Here is a 20,857-nt window from a genome sequence, read left to right as displayed (position 1 = left end):
AAAAAAAAAAAAAAAAAAAAAAAAAAAAAAAAAAAAAAAAATGTAGTGCACCCCACTAACGGCCGCCTCCCGGCCCCGGCCCGGCGCCCGCCCCCCCGCGCCCGCTCACCATCGCGGCGGCTGCCTGTCCCCCCTCGACGCGCCGGCGCGGCCGCGCTCCGCCCCGTTCCCGGCAACCCGCGCGCCCGCCCCAGCGTGCCTCGCGCCCGGCCGCCCCGCCCAGCCGCCGCCATTTTAAGTGATGCGCCGGCGGCTCGGTCAGACCGCGCGTCCAGCCGCCATCTCGGCGCCGTGGCGTGGAGAGTGGGGCAGAGACCTGAAGCGGCAGGTAGTGGCGCCATCTTGGGAGTGGCAAGGCCGAGGCGCTCCTGTCGCAGTCAGGGAGCAGTCTGGGCGCAGGCTCAGCCTTCTTTGGGGGACGTTGGGGAACGACTTGGCGAGCGTAGCGTATCCCCCCATCCCAGGAATAGTCAGTGAATGTTGTGCATCCTGGTCATCGGGGCGGCAGGACTTTTGCGTCTCAGCGCGACCTGGGCTGCCGTGTGAGGGCGAGCGCCCCCTGCCGTCCATCCTGAGGGGGTGATAATTCTGGACCTTCCGGCTACCTCCATGGGTGGGCTGTCCCCATTTTCCCCGCCCAGCCTGGGCCGGGCTTTTGTGGCCTGGAAGGACCCCAGGAAGCTGCTCCCTGGGTTAGGGAGGGGCCCGGCGAACTTCCGGGGAAAAGCAAGGCACGGTGCTAGATGGTTCGCCCGAGGGACGGAGGAAAGAGGAGACCCCCCGACCCAGGGACCTAGGTCCACTTGGGCTCTGGGAGGGCCTGTAGGCTCGATTTCCCTGGCCGGCTGCCCTTCTACGGGGCTGCCCTACCGCCGCCTACACCTTACTTCCCCGGGTGTTGGGACACTGTCCTGCCTTGCCCCAGATTGCATTTACACTAGAGCGAGAAAAAATGAGGCTTTTTTCTCTTGCGTAACCAGCCCCTTGGAGGGAGAGCGCCTCAGCTGGGTCCCTGAGGACGTGTCAGGCTCAGGGCGCCCCGTGAGCAGGTGGAAGGCCTCGGATGCCAAACAGCTGTGCAGTTGCGGGGCTGCAATTTGAGAATTCTCGAGAGGGGGCAGAATCTGAAGGTGCTGCTGCCTTGGCCCTGAATCAAGCTGGTGACTGACAACTGTTAACCTTAGGAAATAAAAAATGAGTTATTTCACCAGCAAAACTGGGCTTATCCGGGGATACCAGCCAATTACAATCCACAACAAGCAAGCTACAGCAAGGCTATAGGCAAGCGCGGAGACCAAGGAGACTGTCATCAAGGAGCAACAGGGCTGTCTAAGCTAAGTTCATTGGCATACAGTGGGAGGTCTAAGTATACTGGCTTTTCATTGGCTGGGCTGAGAGCCTCTCATTGGCGGAGCCGTTGCCAAGGGAGGAGGAAACCTTCCCCGTCGGGTTGGTGAAGAGCAGCCACCTGCTCGCAGCTTGGGCTGCGATGCTGAGAACTCCCTCTGCTGGCCTCCCGACTAAACGAGGTTTCCGTTTACTAATTTTTCACAGGCAGGCTCTGGCCTCAGGCCACGAGGGATTCAAATCCTTGCTTTCGGCGCTGACTGCAGCTTTGGGTGATAAAACTCGCGAAAGTCTAATGTCCTCTTCTTTAAGATGCGAGGAATGGCTGTTTGTCAAGTGTGTACATTTTCATCAGGAATTGGTGCTCAACAGGGGCGCCTGGGTGGCGCAGTCGGTTAAGCGTCCGACTTCAGCCAGGTCACGATCTCGCGGTCCGTGAGTTCGAGCCCCGCGTCAGGCTCTGGGCTGATGGCTCGGAGCCTGGAGCCTGTTTCCGATTCTGTGTCTCCCTCTCTCTCTGACCCTTCCCCGTTCATGCTCTGTCTCTCTCTGTCCCAAAAATAAAAAAATAAAAAAATAAAAAAAACGTTGAAAAAAAAAATTGGTGCTCAACAGAGGTTTCTAACACTGTGAACATAATTATTGTCATTTTTGAGTTCTAGCCCCTGGCTCTCTGGAGCCGCCTCAGGTCCTTTCCCCTCCTGTGACTCTTCCCTCTCTGAGCCTAGGCAGCCCCTGCTCCCTGCTAGCTCCCCAGCCCCTGGCTGACCTTGACTTCATCACCCGAGTCAGGAGGCTGTGGACAAGTAACTGACGTGGCGGGTCCTCGGCTCAGGTCAGAGATTTCCATCTTAACCTCGGCATCTTTGTGCACAGAGATTTGGAGGCTTTAGATCCTGTACTGCTGAAGAGGGAGAGCATGGGGCAGGGAAGGGATGTGGACGGACCATGGGAGGCCAGTCACGCTCTCAGAGGCATCCAGCAGACCTCCCAGAATGTGCCAGTTAAAGATGGAGTCCAAAGGGGCGCCTGGGTGGCTCAGGCGGTAAGCGTCCAACTTTGGCTCAGGTCACAATCTTGTGGTTTGTGGGTTCGAGCCTCACGTTGGGCTCCGTGCTGACAGCTCTGAGTCTGGAGCCTGCTTGGGATTCTTTGTCTCTCTCTCTCTCTCTCTCAAAAATAAATAAATGTTTAAAAAAAAAAAAAAAAAAAAAGAGCCCAGGGTGCGGGGAAAGGAGGGGCCTCCTCTCCACCTAGGATATTGTGACCCGGCTGCACCTGGGCATATTGTCCCGACTCTGGGCCCTGTTGCCACATACACACCTGCCTGGTTGGCTTTACCCCTGCTGGTGTCACAGCTCAGGATGCCTACCGGGAGTCCCCCTGAGTGGGCCCACACTCCATCCCTCCGAGACTCACACCTGTCTCCACCCACCCTCGGGCAGACCACCTGGGTCAAATATCAGCTCGTTAACTGTGATCTCTGGCACGGCGCTGAGCCTCCACCCGTTGTCCCATCCGCGAAGGGGACGGACACACAGCTGGATTCCATAAGGCATCAGGGAGCATTAATGAGCCAACGCACACGGCACAGTGCAAGGGTTTGGGTAATGACTGGTGTCCGGTTCCGGCGGTCTCTGCTGTCAGAGGTCACCCGGCCTAGGGGAGGTGGCGAGAAGGGCAGGGGCCTTGCCCGCCATGAGTCCTACCCCTCTGGGTGTCTCTGTGAACCCCACGGTGCTGCAGACCTGGTGGGTCGGTTGTAGGGGGTGGACTGTAGGCCTTGCAAGGATGTCTCCTGCCGTGGGAGTGGGCTCAGGAGGGGCTTGAGGGGGAGTGGGGGCTGACCTCCAGCCCCCGCTCTGCGGCCTCACTGGGGCCATGACGGACGGCACCAGAACCTCAAGATGGTGGGTGAGCTGGCCGGCCCACTGCTCTTGGTTCTCTGCACAGGAAGGCTGTCTGGGCCCTTTCTGCCCCCTCACCTCAACCACCCAACGCTCATGACAGGGACCCTTCTCTGGCCTCCAGACTAAGCTGGCGGGGTCTCGACCTAGTGGGCCTTCCCCTCCTTTTTGTGTTAAACGTTGATTAGTAATTGTCATCACCGGTAGTTACGAAGCGTGCCTCCCATTTGTAGAGTGTTTCACGACTACTGTCCTGGCCACAAGGGAAGACGCACAACTGGGTGTGGGGCCTGAGTCAGTTGCCCAGCTGCAACCTAGCTTCACCGCTTACGGGCTACGGGCCTCACACTGCTTAACCTCTCTGGGCCTGTCTCCCCACGCGTGAACTTGAAAACGAGGGCACCTCCCGGGTGTCCCGAGAGCGAGCGAGAGCGCGCTCGTGCAAAGCACAGCATGTAGGCTCAGTGGGCAGAAGGGCGGGGACCTCAGCCGTCCGCTTAGCCCTCCCGGCAGCCCCGACATGGTGGGTGGTAGCAATTCAGAGGACAGAGGGGAAACCGAGTCCAAGTCGGAACTCTTGGGGGAGGCTGGGCCGTCTGCTTGGCAGCATCCCCAACTAGAGTCGGTGGACAGCCAGGAAGCGACTGCCTTAGACAGGAGCGCAGCGTCCCCCATGCTTGAGACCTCCCAGGACCACCCTTGCCGCCCCGGGTGCTCCCCTCCGGGCTGCACAGCCTCCCAGCCTGTCACCTGGTAGGTCAGGCAGCTGTGGCTGATGCAGGGCCAGGTTACCCCCACGCCCCCACTGACCTTGCAGACAGACGGGATGCTCCAGCACAGGGCCCGGTGCCCCTGAGTCGGCTGGGCCAAGACCTGCCGCCTGCCCAGCCTCATGGAGCTGGTGCGGCCGGAAGGGGCCGGAGCCCGTGCTAGGGGGCAGCACGTGGAGAGGCAATTGTGACCCCGCCCCTGCCGTTCCAGCTGCCTCCGCATCAGACCACCTGGGTTGGAATCCCAGTCTGCCATCTAGCAGCCACGTGCCTTTGGGCCTTAGCTTTCTCATCTGGCAAATGGGTGTCAGGTGAGGATCCCATGAGACGGTGCAGCAAAGCTCTCTGCATGGCATCTCGTAAGGGCTTGATGAGGAGTAGCCGACCTCTTCTCATTCCCTGACCTTCCCTTCCATGCCCAGATCCTGTTTCTCTGGCTTCCGGACTCCCATGTTTAGCTCCCAGTTCGTGCTTCAGAAACACAGGGCTCTCTGAATGCGGACCCTTTACTCGAGTCACAGCGAGTCCCAGGCTGAAGCAGACTGGCTCCCGGCCCCTGGCTTGTTCCCACCTCAGTGTCTTGGGAGGCGTCCTGGGGAAGGCCCCTTAGCCGGCTCCAGACTGAGGGAGCCACCGAGGATGGCCGGCATCACCCAGCAGCGGTCACCAGGGTCCCCTTGCTGACATGTCCACAGACAAGCCCCATTCTGGACGCCCTGCTCCCCGATAACCACCCCCCAAGGGCAGTGAAGCTCTACCCCAGATGGATGGCCTGCCCCGCATGGCTCAGGCCTGCCCCGCCAGGCTGCACCTTTGATGATGGCCTCCCCCATCCCATTCCTCCACTGGCCCTCGTAGCTCCAAAGATTAGGCTTTGGGGTTTCCAGGGTTTGTTCCATTTCTTGTTCCTTCTGCAGTTCTAGAAACTGAGCTGTATCTATTGGGATGGATGGTCTTTGGCCTGGGAATGAGGAGATGGCAGGGAGGGGACTGGACCCAGGTCCCAGGCACACAAGGGTGGGCAGGGAGCTGCAAAGGGCCAGATGCAGGTGGGGGGGGGGGAGGTCCTGGGTCTGTGGGCCCCTGCCACGGGGAGGACACAGCCCCAGACCCTCCCCGGAAGTATGGTTATAACAACGGAACCAATCAGGCACAGCAGGAGTTCTGGCCAGGCCTGCCTGGGGGCTCCCGGCCCAGAGGGCATGATGCCAGGTGCCGAGGCCCCTGAGCCTTTCAGAGCACATGGCGCGCCCACCCAGACCCCAGTGCAACAGGGCACGATCTGTATGTTTTCTGTTGCTGATTAGTAAAAGACCAGCAACATGGCGGCCTGAACCAACACAAATTTATTAAGTCATAACTCTGCAGGCCAGAGGTCTGGGTGGGCTCCGCTGGGTTCAAGGGCTTGGTCTGGTGGGCACGCTGATGCGGGGTGGGCGCTCCTCTGGAGGCTGTGGGGAGAACTGGGTCCCAGGCTCATTCAGGTTGTCGGCAAGCTTCCCTTCCTTGCAGTCGGGGCACGGAGGTGCCCCCTGCTGGCTGTCCGCCGCCGGGGGCTGCCCTCCGCTCCCGGAGGCCGCTCTCCTGTGGCTCCTCGCCAGCAGCTCCTCCATGTTCAAAGCCAGCAATGGAGAATCATCTCTCTGGGGCTGAATCCCTCTCACACTTTGAATTTCCCTGACTTCCTCCAGAAAAAGGCAGGCACACGGGCCAGACCGGGCACCAGCTGGCTTGCCCGCCTCTGGGTGCCCAGGCCCCTGGCTGGAGCAGAGAAGGGTAAAAGTGAGCAGGACGGCGAAGGAGGAGTGTGAGACCCAGGGACGCAGGGGAGGCTCCAGGAGGAGGGCTGGCGGCTAGGGTTTGGTGAGCTCCAAGGAGGAGACAGGGGATGGAGAGACGGATGGCCCCGCAGCTTTCTAAGGCTTTTGAGCCTTAAGTGGGAAGGGGCAAGGTGGGAGGGAACGTGCAGGTCCTCAGAGGGACCCCAGCCTCTGGCTCCAGCTCACTGCATTAGAGGCTGAGGCGAGCCCGAATCCAGGGGCTGTAAGTGGCCACATTGGTGTAGACACCTGGACGGTTGGGCAGGGCACAGCCCTTGCCCCAGCTCACCACACCCACCAGGACCCAGCGCCCAGACGTCACACAGGTCAGGGGTCCCCCAGAGTCACCCTGCAGGAGAAAGTCGGGCTTAGATCTCAGCCCTTTGAAGATCTGGGATGGCATTTCTGGGGGTTGGGGGCCAGGAGGTGCAGCCCCTGGGTCTTGGGTTCTAGGGAGCTGGGACGGGAGCCGGGTTCCAGGGGCTCCAGGCAGCTTCCCGCACCTGGCAGGCATCTTTGTGGCCCTCGACGTAGCCGGCACACAGGTTCCCGGGCAGCACTATGTGCTCCGCTCTGGGCACGCTGGTGCCCACGTGATAGAGGCGGTCACAGGTGCGCGCGTCCAGCAGCGGCACCCTTACTCCCTGCAGAGGTCGCCACTCTGGGAGTGGCACTGGGGGGGAGGAAGGGGGACTATAGGAGCCGGGAGAGGGCGAGGCAGGAAGCAGGAGTGGTGGGACCCGCCTGTCTGACCGGGAGGAGGTCTGGGTCCCTGGAGGTCTCGCTGGGTCCCGGATTGGGAGAGTGGGGGGCTCCCGGTCAGAGGGAGGTGGAGGAGGATCCCCTGTCCCTCCCCCAACCCCCGCTGCCTCACCTCCGGGCTGGAGGCTGCCCCAGCCAGTGACCCAGCAGGGCGCTCGGAGCGGTGGGCGGGCCCCGGGCTCGGGCAGACAGACGGGCTGGATGCGGGCGCTCAGGGGCACCGGGCGGCTCAGCTGCAGCAGCGCCAGGTCCCCGCGGCCGCCACCCTCCGAGTAGTCCGGGGGGAGCAGCACCCTGCGCACGGGCGCCGAGAGCGCGCGGGGCGAGGCGGGACCCAGGCGCAGCGCCCCGAGGCGCACGCGGTACTCCGACGGCAGCACCCGCCTGCGGGACAGGGGCGGCGCTGCGGACGGCGGCCCCTCCCCGGTCCCCGCGGCACCCCGGGCCGCCGCATCCCCCGGAGCCGGCCTGGCGGCGCCCCCGCACCCCGCTGACCTCGGGAAGCAGTGCGCCGCCGTCAGCACCCACTGCGGGGCGATGAGCGAGCCCCCGCACACGTGCGCCCCGCGGTGCTGGACGCTCGCCTGCCACGGCCACTGTCCGTCCCGGGCGTCCCGGCCCCCCACGATCCGACTGGACATCTGGGGCTGCCCGCAGGCTGCAGGGGACAAGGAGGGTGCGAGGGTGGGCGGAAGACGGGGGGGTGGGGGGGGGGCCTGGCAGGCGCGTGGGATCGTGTGATCGGAGAGGCGCAGGGCCAAGGTCAGGGAGGGGGTGGCGCCAGGGGCTCGGAGGCTTCCTTACCTGCAGAGTCCGGTGTCCCAGGAGCTCCTGAGGGAGGAAGGAGGGAAGGGACCGGATTATGAATTTGGTGTCAGATAACAGGGGGAGAGGGAGAGGGAGAGGGAGAGGGAGAGGGAGGAAGGTCAGAGACTAGGAAGGAGGGTGAAACACATTTGTGGCACCGACCTAGTGCCAGGCTTTTGTGCAATCAACGGGTTACCCGACTTAACCCTCCGCAGAGCACTGTGACGTGGGGGGGGACTTGTACCCCTTACGCAGATGGGCACATGTGAGCTCGGAGAGCCCAAGGTCAGTGACGGAGAGAACCTGGACCTTTGAAGCCGAGATGAGGAACCCCAAAGTGCTCTAGGGGAACCAGGCCGGGGAGGGGTAACACGGGACACTGGGAACAGCCCCCAGCCCCTGCCCCACACCCACCTAGCAGCAACAGCAGCGGCAAAAGCTGGAGGCGGGAGGCCCCCCTCATTCTGTCTTCAGAGCTGGGCCAGGGAAGGGTGACACCGCTCAGGGTCTGGACTCCGGGCGGTGCCTGCAAGGAGAGGAGGGTCCTAGCCCCAGGCCCCAGAGGCCCTCTGTGTTCCCTCAGCCCCTGGTTGGCCCTGGACGGATCCCAGGGGCACAGGTCCTATGCACCTCCCTGTCCCCGCACCCCAGGGATCATGCCTGTCCTCCAACCCCTGCAAGCTTTGGGCACCCCCGGCCTCCACAGGAGCCCTGGAGCCTGGCCCCTGCCCCCCCGACCTATTTCCATGGCCTGCCAGCTGCTCCTGAACCCTGCTCTTACCTGCATGGCCGGTGCCCTCCCTGCTGACTGGGCAGGGGCAGGACCTGGGGGCTTAAAGGGACTGGGGGTGTGTGGGCCTGGCCAGGGGGTGATTAAGGAGGCCAGGGCGGGGCTGCGGCTTCACCAGTCCCGCCTCGAACAAAGATGCTTTGAGCAGCGCTTGTGAGGTGGCAGGAAAGGGACACCTGGGTTTGTCAAAGGACGCCCGGCTTGGGCCGCGGTGCTGACAGCTTGCTGAGGGCCGGGCAAAGCCAGGGGCGGAGAGCTGCGGTCAGGCCAGGAAGCTCTGGAGAATCCTTGCCCGCTCATCCGTGAACCTGATCCCAGCTCCCAGCTCCTTACAGGGCCGGTCACGGGAGCAGCTGACTCGACTGTTCTGTCCAGAAATCCGGGAGCGGCCCACGCGGAGCCCCAGCCAGACCCTGCCCTGCACTCAAAGTGGGAAATGGCTGCCTCGGGGCTGGCCAGCACTCCTTGCTTGACCAGAAGCAGAAGCCGACTTGACCTTGGGACACAGTCCACTCTTGGATTTGGTGTGGCCAGGACAGTGAGGCTGCTGGGAGAGCGAACCCCGGGGACACACAGCCATGTCTGGGGGCGGGCGCCAAACTTGATGGGGGAGCTGTGGCCGAAAGGCTGGAAGCCTGTGCCGCAGGGGACCTGGGTCCCTGCCTGTTGGAAACTAGGGGCGCGGGGCGGAGGGCATAGACGACAATATTCTGAGAAGCCGGCTCGTTCAGGGAGGGGCCAAAACTGGTTGAATAGCCAGTAGAACCCCTGGAAAGGGCCCCCAAACCCAACCCTTGTGTCAGACTGAGAAACTGAGGCACAGACCTCTGCTGGGCCCACGTCCCCTTCAGCCCTCACCCTTCAGTCCCATGGCAAAAATGGCCCCTGGGGAAATGTCATGTGCTTGCCTGGGGAGGGGACCTGACTCACAGCTGAGTCCACGCTACCTTCTCTGGCACAGACCTGCCCCCAGTCTCAGGAGAGGACGAACAACCCAATCTGGGGCCACTGTCCCGGTGACACGTGACCCGGACCCAACCAGAATCTCTCCCCGGGACTTTTGCCCTGGAAAGAGAGAGGACCCATTGGAGGCCTGAGGGTGGGGCAGCCATGGCCATGGTCACAGGCGAGGACTCTCAGCTGGCCTGAGCGCCTGGAACCTTCCACACTGAGAAAGAGTGCCCTGCGGTGTTGGAGCTCCTAGTCCGGGAGTCCCTGCCCTTCCCCCGACTGCCTTTTCTGCCTCTGACATGACTTTCCTGCACTCATGCTAATTCTAGGGGATTCCGTTGCTTACAAGGTCTCTAAATGCCAAGGATGGAAACCAAAAACCACAACTCTATAAACAGCTCCTGATGGCCCAAGAGCACAGTCCATCAAGGGAGAAGAGAAGATACGTTTCACAGCCTGTCGCCCTGCGCGGGCGCGTCACGGTGGCAGTGCCCAGCCCACCGCCTGCAGCACAGGACTCTCGTGTGACAAATGTCCAGCCCTACCCTCTGTACCTGGCGGCAGGAGGAGGAGGTGGGGGGCGGGGGGCGGCCCCGGGGAGACCAGCCGGCGGCCGGCTCTTCAGGATCCGGTTTGTGTGCGTGCTGATGTCACAGCAGATCCCAAGCCCTTTGGGGTGGCCGCAGCCAGAGTCCCCACGTCACGTTGATGTAACAACCAGAGGTTGTCCTTATCAGCCTGGGGAGAGGCAGAGGTGTAGGGGTGAGCCGGGCACGGGGAGGGGGCGTGCTGTGGCAACTGCGGGGATCCTTCCGAGCCTCTGGGGAGGTGGCTCCAAACGCGACCCTGTGGGCGACACGGCTCAGGCGGGGGCCAGTGGTCCTACACAGCCGCTCACGCAGGCCCCGGGCCCCGGAAGCGGAAGCGAGTCTACCTGCTGCTGGAGGGGCTGTCCTGGCCCTGCCAGGGGGTCCCGCGGAGCGGTGTTACACGGCGGCCGGTGCGGGGCACTGAATAGCGCCATCCTCCAGCGACAGGTGGGACACCAAGGGTGGTGGGTGATCCTCTTGGGGCCAGCTTGGAGGGCCTCGGAGCAGGGGACAGGAGGCGCCCTCAGGTTCCAGCTCCTCGGAGGGTGGGTTGTGGAAGCGGAAATGGACGGACGCTTTAGGAGACCCCACGGCATGCCCTGGAGACGGCTGGGGACTCGCCACCCAGGGATCTGCCGGCCCCTCCGTGTGGGGCCCGGCAGGTCCGTGTGCAGTGAGAGGCAGACAAAAACCCTGGTGAGGGGGGCGACTCAGTCCCGCCACCTCCCGGGGCCTCAGTTTCCTCACTGTGAAGAGGGAGAAGGGGAGTTCCAGCCTCAAGGGCCGCCACAGCGCATGAAGCCTGAACGTGTCGCCCTATAAACCTCGAGGCTGTCGGAGGTGGGGCAGAGGCGGTGAGGGCCGCCCCCCCCACTCCTCTACTTGTCTCTCCACAGCTGGGGGCAGGGGGTGGGGAGCCGAGGGGAGGAATGTGCCTCAGCAGTTCCAAGGTGCCCCGGAGGCTGCCCTGCTGGCCTCGGGCCTGGGCCAGGCTGAGGCTGCCCCCCTCTCCCCGGCCTCACCAGGGGTGCTTCAGCTTGGAGAGAAGCCCACGCCCGGTGTCCTTGTCCTCCAGGGGGCGATGCTGAGCCGTGTCCCTGTGGCTTCTCCGCTCCAGCAGGACTCTGCCTCCGCTGCCCTCGGCGGGAACCCCCTCGTTTGGGCAAACGTCATCGGGCTGCTTCCCTCCCTGCCTCGGTTTCCCTGCTCCTCACTGGGGCCTCCCGGCGTCACCTCCCAAGTAAACTTCCCGCACCCCAGTCCTGGTCCCGGGTCGGCCCTTCGGGGACAGAGGGAGGACTGGAGGCGTCTGGCGTCTGGGTGGAGGGTCACACCGGCATGAGCACCGGGGGGCTCGGGATGCTCCCCCCGCTGCACCCCGCTCCGGTCTTCCTGGCCCCCAGCGACCCGGGGGTGACTAACGTCCTCCCGTAAACTATCTTTCTGATTGAACCAACCAGAGAGGGCTCCGTGGTTCGTCACCCAAACCCGAGTGGCGCAGACAGCTGGAGCGAGATTTAGGAGTGAAGGACTGGATCCCGGGGGGACCGTGAGGGTGTCCGGGGAGCCACCCGGGGCCACAGAATGCTCTGCGAGGCATCGGTTCCAACACGCTAAGGAGTTTATTAGAAAAGGGACGAGGTGGGGGACGGGGCCTGGCTCAACAGATGGCCCCAGCTCTCAGGACTCCGTTGGGCTCAGGCCGGCTGCGGGAGCCCGGCCCAGAGCACAGCGAGGGGCAGGAGCAGCCGAGAGGGGACTGGCCTGGGGGCGCCGCGGGCCATCAGCGTCCGGATCCAGTTGAAGTGCCTACTGACGTTGGTGTAGACCCCGGGCCGGTTGGGTCTACCGCAGCCCGATCCCCAGCTCACGATGCCAACCTGAATCCACACACCTCTCTTTTCGCAGGCCAAGGGGCCACCGGAGTCACCCTGGGGAGCGGCGCGGGTGAGCCAGGCTTGGCGGGGCAGGGGGCAGGTGAGGGGCTGGCGGAGAGGCAGGGACAGCTGTGGCGACAGCAGGAGGGGCGGTGGAGCCGAGCAGACCGGGTGCACATCCTACTCCCCACCCCAGAAGCGAACGAGCCTCAGCTTCTGCATCTGCAGAGTGGGCATCGGTCTCAAACTGCCCCTTTCCCTCCCCCCCAGGGGTCAGGTGAGAATCAAAGGTGGTACAACGAAGGCCAAACAATTAATGCTTGTTGTACAAGCTGGAGAAATAAGGCCCGTGGTTGTTTTCTCACGAATAGACTCGGGTGGGTTGGCGGGCACCAGGGGGTTGCTCCCAGGCCCAAGGTGGGGAGGGGTGGTGCCCGGGGCCAGCAAGGCCCTGGTGGGGCCAGGCGTACTCACTTTGCAGGCGTCACGTTGGCCATTCTCAGAGCCAGCACAGATCATGTCATCCGGGTCATAACTGAGGACACCGGGACGTCGGAACAGGAAGTCGCACCTGGAGTTGTTTATGATGGACACCTGTGCTTCCTGGAGACGGTAAGGAGGCGGCAGAACTGCCAGGGATTGAGGGTGAGAGAGAGGAAGAGGACAGCTTCGGGCCCTCCCCTGCCATCTGGGACAGGGGGAGGGTGGAGGGGGGGTGGGCTCCACAGGGTCCGGGACATCGCTCTCGATGACGCCTCTGCCCCCAGCCCAGCACCCTTCACATTATGGGCAATGAACGATGTCACAGAAGGACCCAAGGGATGGGCGGGCGGTCACCGCTTCTCCCTGAAACTCAGTGGCCCCATCTGGAGAAGGAAGATGACAGCCCCTAGCTGGGCCACGGGGGAGGTCCCTCGGCCACAGCAGGCTCAGGGGGCGGGGCTGACACCGACATGGTGTAGGATTAACATACTTCATCTGCAGCATCCAGGCTGAAAACCCTCCAGATTTTTTCTTCATGTTTATTTATTTTAGAGACAGAGACAGAGACAGAGACAGAGAGAGAGAGAGCGCAAGCAGGGGAGGCGCAGAGGGAGACACACACACACACACACACACACACACACAGAATCCGAAGCAGGCTCCAGGCTCTGAGCTGTCAGTGCAGAGCCCCACGCGGGGCCTGACCTCACGGGCCGCGAGATCGTGACCTGAGCCGAAGTCGGACGCTTCACTGACTGAGCCACCCAGGCGCCCCGAAAATGCCCCAGATTTGAAAAAAGGTATGAATCCCTGTCTTGCGGACGCTGAGCAATTCCCCGAGCAGGATAAACACAAAGAGATCTACCCGGAGATACATTTTCAGCAAAGTATCGAAGGGGAGAGTCCGGTAAACAGCAAGAGAGAAGCCGCATGCGTGTCACATCAAAGATCCCCACCAAGATTAACAGCCACATTCTTCTCAGATACCCTGGAGGCGGGGGGGGGGGGGGGGGGGGGGGGGACACATTCAAAGGGCCGAAAGAAAAAAACAGGCGACCGAGAATATTCTGTATCTGTATCAGAATCCTGTATCAGGCTATCCTTCAGAAAATGAGGCGGCGACCTGCCTTACTAGAAACAGAAAAGGGAGCAAGGGAGGTCTTCAGGACCCTGGCCAGTGTCCGTTCATAGGAAGAAAGAGAGGGCGCTGGTAAAGGTGACCACAGGGGTAAACAGGAGAGCCAGGCCTATTATGGCTTTGGTTTATCACTTCTTTCCCTTCCTTTATAATTTAAGACACGTGCATACAACAATTATAAATCTCTGAGGAAAGAGCTGCGTAAGGAACGGAATTTTTGTGTACTACTGAAGCTAAGTTGCTATTAATCCGACATAGATTGCTATAAACTTAACTTGTTGGGGCATCTGGCTGGCTCAGCTGGTGAAGCGTTTGTTGATTTTGGCTCAGGTCATGGTCCCAGGGTCGTGGGATCGAGCCCCACGTCAGGCTCTGTGTTGAACGTGAAGCCTGCTTAACATATTCTCTCTCTCTCTCTCTTTCTCTCTCCGCCTCTGCCCCTCTCCCCGACTTTCGCATTCACTCTCTCAAGTTAAAAAAAAAAATCAAGTTTAAAAAAAATTTTTAAACAATAAATTTAAGTTGTTAATTGTAATCCCCAGGGCAACCACTAAGAAAATACACAGAACGCAAAATGGGAAGGTAATCAACACAGACCACTAATAAAAATCAATGAAACACAAAAAGAGGAAATAAAAAAGATATAAAGTACAGATAGAGATATTGAAAGATGTGACAAGACATAGAGAAGAAATAGAATAATGGTAGAAGTAAATCCTTACTTAGCAGTAGTTAATTTTAATGGAAATGAGTTAAATGGATTAAATTGCAATTAAAAGGCAGAAATTAGCAGCATGAATTAAAAATAGCGAATCCAGGGTCCCCTGGGTGGTTCAGTCGGTTGTGTGGTTGAGCGTCAGACTTCATTTCGGCTCAGGTCACAATCCCATGGTCGTGGGATCGAGCCCCACTTTGGGCTCCACACTGAACGTGGAGCCTGCTTAAGATTCTCCCTCTCTCTCCCTCTGCCTCTTTCCCTGCTCGCACTCTTTTTCTCTAAACACAATTTAAAAAAAGATTTTATTATTTTTTTTAATGTTTTATTATTTACTTTTGAGAGAGAGAGAGAGGCAGACAGACAGACAGAGAGCAAGCAGGGGAGCGTCAGAGAGAGGGAGACACAGAATCCGAAGCAGGCTCCAGGCTCCGAGCTGTCACCACAGAGCCCGATGCGGGGCTCGAACTCACAAGCTGTGAGATCATGACCTGAGCCGAAGCCGGACGCTTAACCGACTGAGCCACCCAGGTGCCCCTCAATACCCAACTTTTAATAATGAATAGTATCAAGGGCACTTGGGTGGCTCAGTCGGTTGAATGTTCGACTTCGGCTCAGGTCATGATCTCGCGGTCCGTGAGTTCGAGCCCCGCGTCGGGCTCTGTGCTGACAGCTCGGAGCCTGGAGCCTGTTTCGGATTTTGCGTCTCCCTCTCTCTGACCCTCCCCTGTTCATGCTCTATCTCTCCATGTCTCAAAAATAAATAAAACGTTAAAAAAATTTAAAAAAAAGTAGAAGGAAAGAAGGAAATAATAGAGAATAGAGGAAATCAAGGTAGGGAATAGAAAAATAGAGAAAATCAACCGTTAAACCAAAACTTGGTTCTTTGAAAGATCAACAAAACTGATTATGAAAGTGGGGACATAACTACAGACTTTACAGCAGTAATGAGGACTATAAGGGAAACAGCTATCCCCCAAATTAGATCACGCGGATGAAATGGACAAAATCTTAGATAACACAAACTACCAAAACTCACTCAGGAAGAAACAGAAAGTCTGAACACACCAATAAGAGATGAAATCTGTAGTCAGGGACCTCACAATGAAGAAAAGCCTTAGGCCATATGGCTTCAATGGTGAATTCTACCAAACCTCTGCAGACATGAACACCAATCCTTCTTAAACTCTTCCAAAAAGTCAGAGAAGAAGGAATACTTCCTAACTCATTCCCTGGGACCGGCATTATGGGGGCACCAAATCCCGGACAAGGACATCACAAGAAAAAGAAACAACAGACCAATATCCTTAATGCAATAATAGTAATAATAATATGTATATATATATGCAAAAGGTATATATACGAAAAATACATATATGCAAACATTCTCAACAAAATGCTGGCAAACGGAACCTAGCAGCATAGCAAAAGAACTGTATACCACGACCAAGTGAGATTTATCCCATGAATGCAAGCGCGGTTCAACATAAAAAACCAATCAATATAATGTACTACAGACATTAGTAGAATGAAGGAAAAAAACCCACAGGCTCATCTTAGCGGATGCAGGTAAGGCAGTTGGCAAAATCCAAATTCCTTCATTAGAGAAACATTCAATAAGCTAGGTAGGAATAGAAGGCACTCTTTCAACATGATAAACGCTAGATGTGAAAAACCCACAGCAGACATCACACTGAACGGTGACAGGCGGGAAGCTTTCCCCGAGATTTAGGGACAAGATGATGATGCCAGTTTTTGCCATTTTATTTAACATTTTTCTGGAAGTTCCCACCAGGGCAATTAGGCAAGAAAAATAAAACACATCCAAATTGGAAAAGAAGACGTAAAACTATCTCTATGCATACATGACATGATCATCCATATATACACAAGTACATATATATGTGTGTGTGTGTGTGTGTGTGTGTGTATGAAATCATAATGAATACGTTTAAAGAGGGCTAGGGTTAATAAATGAAGTCAGCAAAATTGCAGGACCCAAGATCAAACCACAAAAGTCTGTTATTCTACTGGGGCACTTGGGTGGCTCCACTGGTTGAGCGTCTGACTTTGGCCTTTGGCTCAGGTCACGATCTCACAGTTCGTGGGTCCGAGTCCCATGTCGGTCTCTATGCTGACAGCTCAGAGCCCAGAACCTGCTTCAGATTCTGTGTCTCCCCCTCTCTCTCTCCCCACCCTCTGCTTGTGCTCTCTCTCGCTCTTAAAAATAAATAAACATTAAAAAAAAAAAAAGAAGTTTCATTTACAAAGCATCAGAAATAAGAAAATAGGAATAAATTTAATTGAGGCGATCAAAGACTTATTAACAAAAACTACAAAACACTGCTGAAAGAAACGGAAGGCCTGAATACATGGAAATATATCCCTTATTTATGGATTGGAGATATAATATAATGAAGGTGGCAATGCTTCCCCAAAGCAACCTACAAATTCAATGCAATCCCTTTCCAAACCCCAATGCTCTTTTTAGCAGAAATTGACTAATTGGCCCTAAAATTTATATGGAGTATCAACAGGCCCAAATAACTAAAACACTACTGAACAAGTAGAACAAAGTTAGAAGACTCACGCTTCCTGATTTCAATATGTTATAAAGTTACAGGTATCAAACAATGAGGTCCTGGCACAAGGATGAACATACACACCAATGGAGTACCATTCAGAGTCTAGAAATAAGCCCACACATCTACAGTCAATCAGTAAGGATGCTGGGACAATTCAATTGGGGAGAGGAGTCTCTGTGACCAACGGTGCTGGAGCAACTGGATATCTAAAGGCAAACTAATGAAGTTGGACCCCTACCTCACACCATGTACAAAAATCAACTCAAAATGGATCAGACACATAAATATAAGAGCTAAAACTATAAAACTCTGCAAGAACATGCAAGTAAATCTTCATGATCTTGAATCTGACAGTGGTTTCTTAGACCTGACATCAAAAGCACAAGCAACGAAAGAAAAATAATTTGGGGTTGATCAAAATTTTGCAAATTTTGTGCATCAAAAGATACTAGCAAGAAAGTGCAGCAAAGAGAGCTACACAATGGGAGAAGATACTTGCCAATCGTGTATCTGAGAACGGTTTAGTATCTAGAATACATAAAGAACTATTACAACTCAACAAAGACAACTCAAATTAAAAACGGGCAGGGGCGCCTGAGGGGCTGAGTCAGTTAAGTGTGCGACTTTTGATTTTGGCTCAGGTCATGACCTCACGGTTCATGAGATTGAGCCCCGCATCGGGCTCTGTGCGAACAGTGCAGAGCCTGCTTAGGATTCTCTCTCTCCCTCTCTGCCCCTTCCGATTGCTCTCTCTTTCTCTCTGAAAATAAATAAATTTGAAAAAACTTAAACATAGAATTACCACGTGATTCTGCAATTGTACTCCTAGATATATACACAAAAGAACTGAAAAGAGGTGTTCAAATAAAAATTTGAATATGAATGTTCATAACAGCTCTATTCACAGTATCCAAAAGGCAGAAACAACACAAAAGTCCATCAATGAAAGAATGGATGAATACATTGTGGTCTATCCATAGGATGAACTATTATTCATCCATAAAAAGAAAGAAAACTCTGATACATACTAGAACACCCATGAATCTCTAAAGCACCACGCTACATGAAAAAGGCCAAACACAGAAGGTCACATAACGTATGAATCCATTTACATGAAAAATCCAGAATAGGTATATCCATCAACACAAAAGGCTTGTTAGTGGCTGCCAAAGGGCCGGAAGGAGAGGGTAAGGGGGAGTGACTGGTCAGTGACTGTCGGATTTCTTCTGGGAGGGATGAAAATGTTTTGGAACTTGATGGAGTTCATGGTTATACACCGTGAACATACTAAATTAAATCTCACGGGATTGTATACTTGAAAATGATTAATTAAAAAAAATAATAAAATGATTAATTTAGGGGCGCCTAGGCAGCTCAGTCAGTTAAGTGTCCAACTCCTGATTTTTGGCTCGGGTCACGATCTCGTGGTCGTGGGTTCGAGCCCCACATTCGGCTCGGCACTGACGGTGTGGAGCCTTCTTGGGGGTCTCTCTCCCTCTGTCTCTCCCCCGCTCATGCTCTCACTCGCTCGCTCTCGCTCAAAATAAATAAAACTGTAAAAACTTTTTTAAAAAAGGAATAAAATGATTAATTTAACATTACGTGAACTAAACCTCAAAGAATGGGGTACAAGTAAGTATGTGCTAGACCATACACGAACCTTGAATATGCTGAGTGAAGGAGTCAGGGACAGAAAACCACACGTTGTGGGACTCTATTTCTATGAACTGTCCACAGTCCGGAAATCCCGAGACAGAAAGCAGATGGGTGATTGCCAGGGGAAAACGGGGTATTGGGAGTAAAGACTAGGAAGTACGAGGTTTCAGTCTGAGATGATAAAAATGTTCTGGAGCTAGACGATGATGATGGTTGCACAGCCGTGATTACACTCAACACCACTGAACTGCATGCTTGAAAACGGTGAATTTTCGGTTTTGTGAGTTAAATCTCAATTTAAAAAACCCCACAGGGGCGCCTGGGTGGCGCAGTCGGTTAAGCGTCCGACTTCAGCCAGGTCACGATCTCGCGGTCCATGAGTTCGAGCCCCGCGTCAGGCTCTGGGCTGATGGCTCGGAGCCTGGAGCCTGTTTCCGATTCTGTGTCTCCCTCTCTCTCTGCTCCTCCCCCGTTAATGCTCTGTCTCTCTCTGTCCCAAAAATAAAAAACGTTGAAAAAACCCCACATACCCAAGGCCTTTCTGAGGAGCCCACCCCAGAAACTTCCACACCCTTGTGGGCTGGGTGGGAAGCGCGGGCCTGAGCCCAGCTGGCCTTCCTCTCACTGTGGCTTCGGGCTCACAGTCTCTGGAAGGCAGAGGGAACGGGGTGTGGGGACAGGAGGTCCTGCCCTGGCACGGGGGGGGGGGGGCAGGCACTGCTGGGCAGCCCCCAGGAGGGACCCAGCTGCACAGAGACCCAGGTGGGGGCTGCTGAAGCCGCTGTGGACGGAACAGACGGCGGAGCCCGCAGCCCCCCTGCCCCACCACCCCCCTGCCCCCAGCCTCACCTTGATCTTCTCCGATGTTCCCCCAGCCCGTCACCCAGCAGTCAGTCTGGTTCTGGAACTCAGAGGAAGAGGCCGCAACACAGACGGGGTGGATGTACTTATTGTAGGTGACGGAGGAGGACAGCTTCAGCAGGGCGATGTCAGAGGATGACGCCCCCAGATACATGGGGTTCAAAATGATCTCCTCCACCTGGTATCGGTTGTGGTAGGCCTCCAGGTTCCAGATGGACGGTGAGGCAGACAGCTCGCCAAACTGCACGGACCACTCAAAGGGATCAGTGTGCCTGGCAGGGGAGGAGCGGGCGGTCAGGGGTCTTTACAGGAGGGAGGGGCCCTGAGCCCACCTGAGGTCTTAGGGCCTGGGGGCAGCAGCCTGCCTCCGCCTGAGGTGTGGTCACCTCAGCCGGGGGGCCGCCTCCCACAGCCGTCCTAAAAAGGAATGAATCGATGCTCGGGACCAGACACTTCCCGTCACCACTGTTGCCGCAGGCCAGGCTCTGTGCCCAGAGCTCACCCACCCCGGTCCGCCCCGTGGTGCACCTGCACCGGGGGAGGTGGGATGAGGAGGGGGCGGCTGGTGCTGCCATTCGGGGAGAAGACAGAAAAGAACACGACACAAAAGGGCACGGGAATGCTGTAAAGAACGTTCTGGAAAAGACGGAACAGGGTTTTCTCACGTGGCTGCAGCGGGGCCCGGGGCTCGGGAGCATAAGAGAGCTGACTCCGCACGCGTCGGGCCCGGAGGACGCGGCCCCCCAACCCCGGTTCGCAGGGCCGCCGGCCCCCCGACTCACTTTTCAAAGCAGTGCGCGGCCGACAGCACCCAGCGGCGGTTGAGCAGGCTGGCGCCGCAGTGGTGGGCGCCCCACAAGCGCAGACTGCCCTGCCACGGCCAGCGCCCCAGCTCCGAGTCCTTGCCGCCCACCACGCGCGTCGTCGAAACGGTTCGGCGGCCGCAGGGCCCTGGGACGGACGGACGGGCACGCGGCTGAGCCGCACGACCCCGGCCGCCCCACCGGCCCGCGCGAGCCAACGCGAGGGGCCCCTGGGAAAACGCGCGCGTCGGGGCCGCGCCGCCCAGGGACCGGGGGACCTCGCGCCCCTCCCCACGTGGCGCGCGGGCGCCGCCCCTCCCACCCCGCCCCCCCCCCTCCCCGGGGCCCGGCAGTTACACGTGAGCAACGACGAGTTCTCGAGACCTGGGCGGGGAGAGGACAAGATGAGGCGCCCCTTGCGCTCCGGCTCAGGTGCCCTGCGCGGGGAGGCGCGCGTCCCGGGCGCCTTACCTGGAAACGGCCGGTCCAGATCCTGAACGCCTGGGGGGCCCCGGAGGGGGGATGGCGGGCGGCCAGGTGAGCTCCCCGCGGTCTGCACGCGCCCCGGCCGTCCCCCACCACCCCTGGGGCGGCCCGCAGCCCCCGCCTCAGCTCACCCTGTCCCCGGAGCCCCGCTCGCACCAACAGCTGCGCCAGCAGCAGCGCCCGGACGCGCGCGCCCATGGCCGCCTCTGCCGCCTCGCGGCGCCCCCTCTGCTTCCGCCCGCTCGGGGCGCCCCCGGGGGGGGGGACAGGGAACGCCCGCGACGCTCCCCCCACCCCCCCGCCCCCAGCGGGACCGGTCCGGGTCCGAGGGCTTCGAGCTGGGTACCCCAACCACACCGTGCCCCCAAACGGTTCTTGTCTGCCCGGCTCCTTGCCCCCTTTCCTCCACCCAGCGCTTCTTCGGGGAAGGGCCAAGGCCGGTCCCCACCAGGACCCCCGTGAGAGCAAGTCCTCACCGAGCGCCCGCTGGGGGCCTGGCGGTATTGGGC

General features: G+C 58.0%; 3 protein-coding genes across 7 annotated transcripts in view; all 3 read right to left on the bottom strand.

The window, feature by feature from the left end:
• Positions 1 to 193, bottom strand: part of ELOB (elongin B) — a 4,721-nt gene extending 4,528 nt beyond the window's left edge. The window contains exon 1 of the mRNA XM_049637349.1: positions 110 to 193. Coding sequence (XP_049493306.1) covers positions 110 to 112 — 3 coding nt within the window. The 5' untranslated portion in view covers positions 113 to 193. The remainder of the gene's footprint in view (positions 1 to 109) is intronic.
• Positions 194 to 5,623: 5,430 nt separating this feature from the next.
• On the bottom strand, positions 5,624 to 8,156 carry PRSS33 (serine protease 33). Its single transcript, XM_049638170.1, has 5 exons — positions 7,792 to 8,156; positions 7,102 to 7,264; positions 6,719 to 6,990; positions 6,348 to 6,517; positions 5,624 to 6,193 (listed from the first exon to the last, which is right to left on the bottom strand). The coding sequence occupies exons 1-5, from the start codon at positions 7,874 to 7,876 to the stop codon at positions 6,035 to 6,037; spliced, it is 849 nt and encodes a 282-aa protein (XP_049494127.1). The 5' UTR covers positions 7,877 to 8,156; the 3' UTR covers positions 5,624 to 6,034.
• A 3,191-nt stretch (positions 8,157 to 11,347) lies between these two features.
• LOC125927203 (testisin-like) lies at positions 11,348 to 20,584 on the bottom strand. Of its 5 annotated transcripts, XM_049637338.1 has the most exons (7): positions 20,480 to 20,561; positions 20,334 to 20,363; positions 20,220 to 20,246; positions 19,842 to 20,010; positions 19,048 to 19,331; positions 12,096 to 12,250; positions 11,348 to 11,750 (listed from the first exon to the last, which is right to left on the bottom strand). In XM_049637338.1, the coding sequence occupies exons 1-7, from the start codon at positions 20,544 to 20,546 to the stop codon at positions 11,442 to 11,444; spliced, it is 1,041 nt and encodes a 346-aa protein (XP_049493295.1). In that variant the 5' UTR covers positions 20,547 to 20,561; the 3' UTR covers positions 11,348 to 11,441. The 5 variants fall into 5 exon arrangements, with proteins under 5 accessions (XP_049493295.1, XP_049493293.1, XP_049493292.1 ...); XM_049637336.1 differs by lacking the exon at positions 20,334 to 20,363 and having other exon boundaries at positions 20,220 to 20,333; positions 20,480 to 20,584; XM_049637335.1 differs by having other exon boundaries at positions 20,220 to 20,363.
• Between the last annotated feature and the right edge of the window lie 273 nt (positions 20,585 to 20,857).

Source organism: Panthera uncia, chromosome E1, assembly GCF_023721935.1.
Source record: "Panthera uncia isolate 11264 chromosome E1, Puncia_PCG_1.0, whole genome shotgun sequence".
NCBI classification, from domain to species: domain Eukaryota; kingdom Metazoa; phylum Chordata; class Mammalia; order Carnivora; family Felidae; genus Panthera; species Panthera uncia.
The sequence above is the reverse complement of the archived record's forward strand: the minus strand, read 5'-3'. Positions and strand labels throughout refer to the sequence as shown.

Coding starts and splice junctions, on each gene's coding strand:
- PRSS33 (XM_049638170.1), bottom strand. CDS start 7,876: ATGAGGGGGGCCTCCCGCCTCCAGCTTTTGCCGCTGCTGTTGCTGCTA. Junction 6,991..7,101: donor GCGGCGCACTGCTTCCCGAG/GTCAGCGGGGTG, acceptor CCTGTCCCGCAG/GCGGGTGCTGCCGTCGGAGT. Junction 6,518..6,718: donor GGGCAGCCTCCAGCCCGGAG/GTGAGGCAGCGG, acceptor CCTCCCCCCCAG/TGCCACTCCCAGAGTGGCGA.
- LOC125927203 (XM_049637335.1), bottom strand. CDS start 20,546: ATGGGCGCGCGCGTCCGGGCGCTGCTGCTGGCGCAGCTGTTGGTGCGA. Junction 20,364..20,479: donor AGCGGGGCTCCGGGGACAGG/GTGAGCTGAGGC, acceptor GGGGCCCCCCAG/GCGTTCAGGATCTGGACCGG. Junction 12,251..19,047: donor GAACATCGGAGAAGATCAAG/GTGAGGCTGGGG, acceptor AATCCCTGGCAG/TTCTGCCGCCTCCTTACCGT.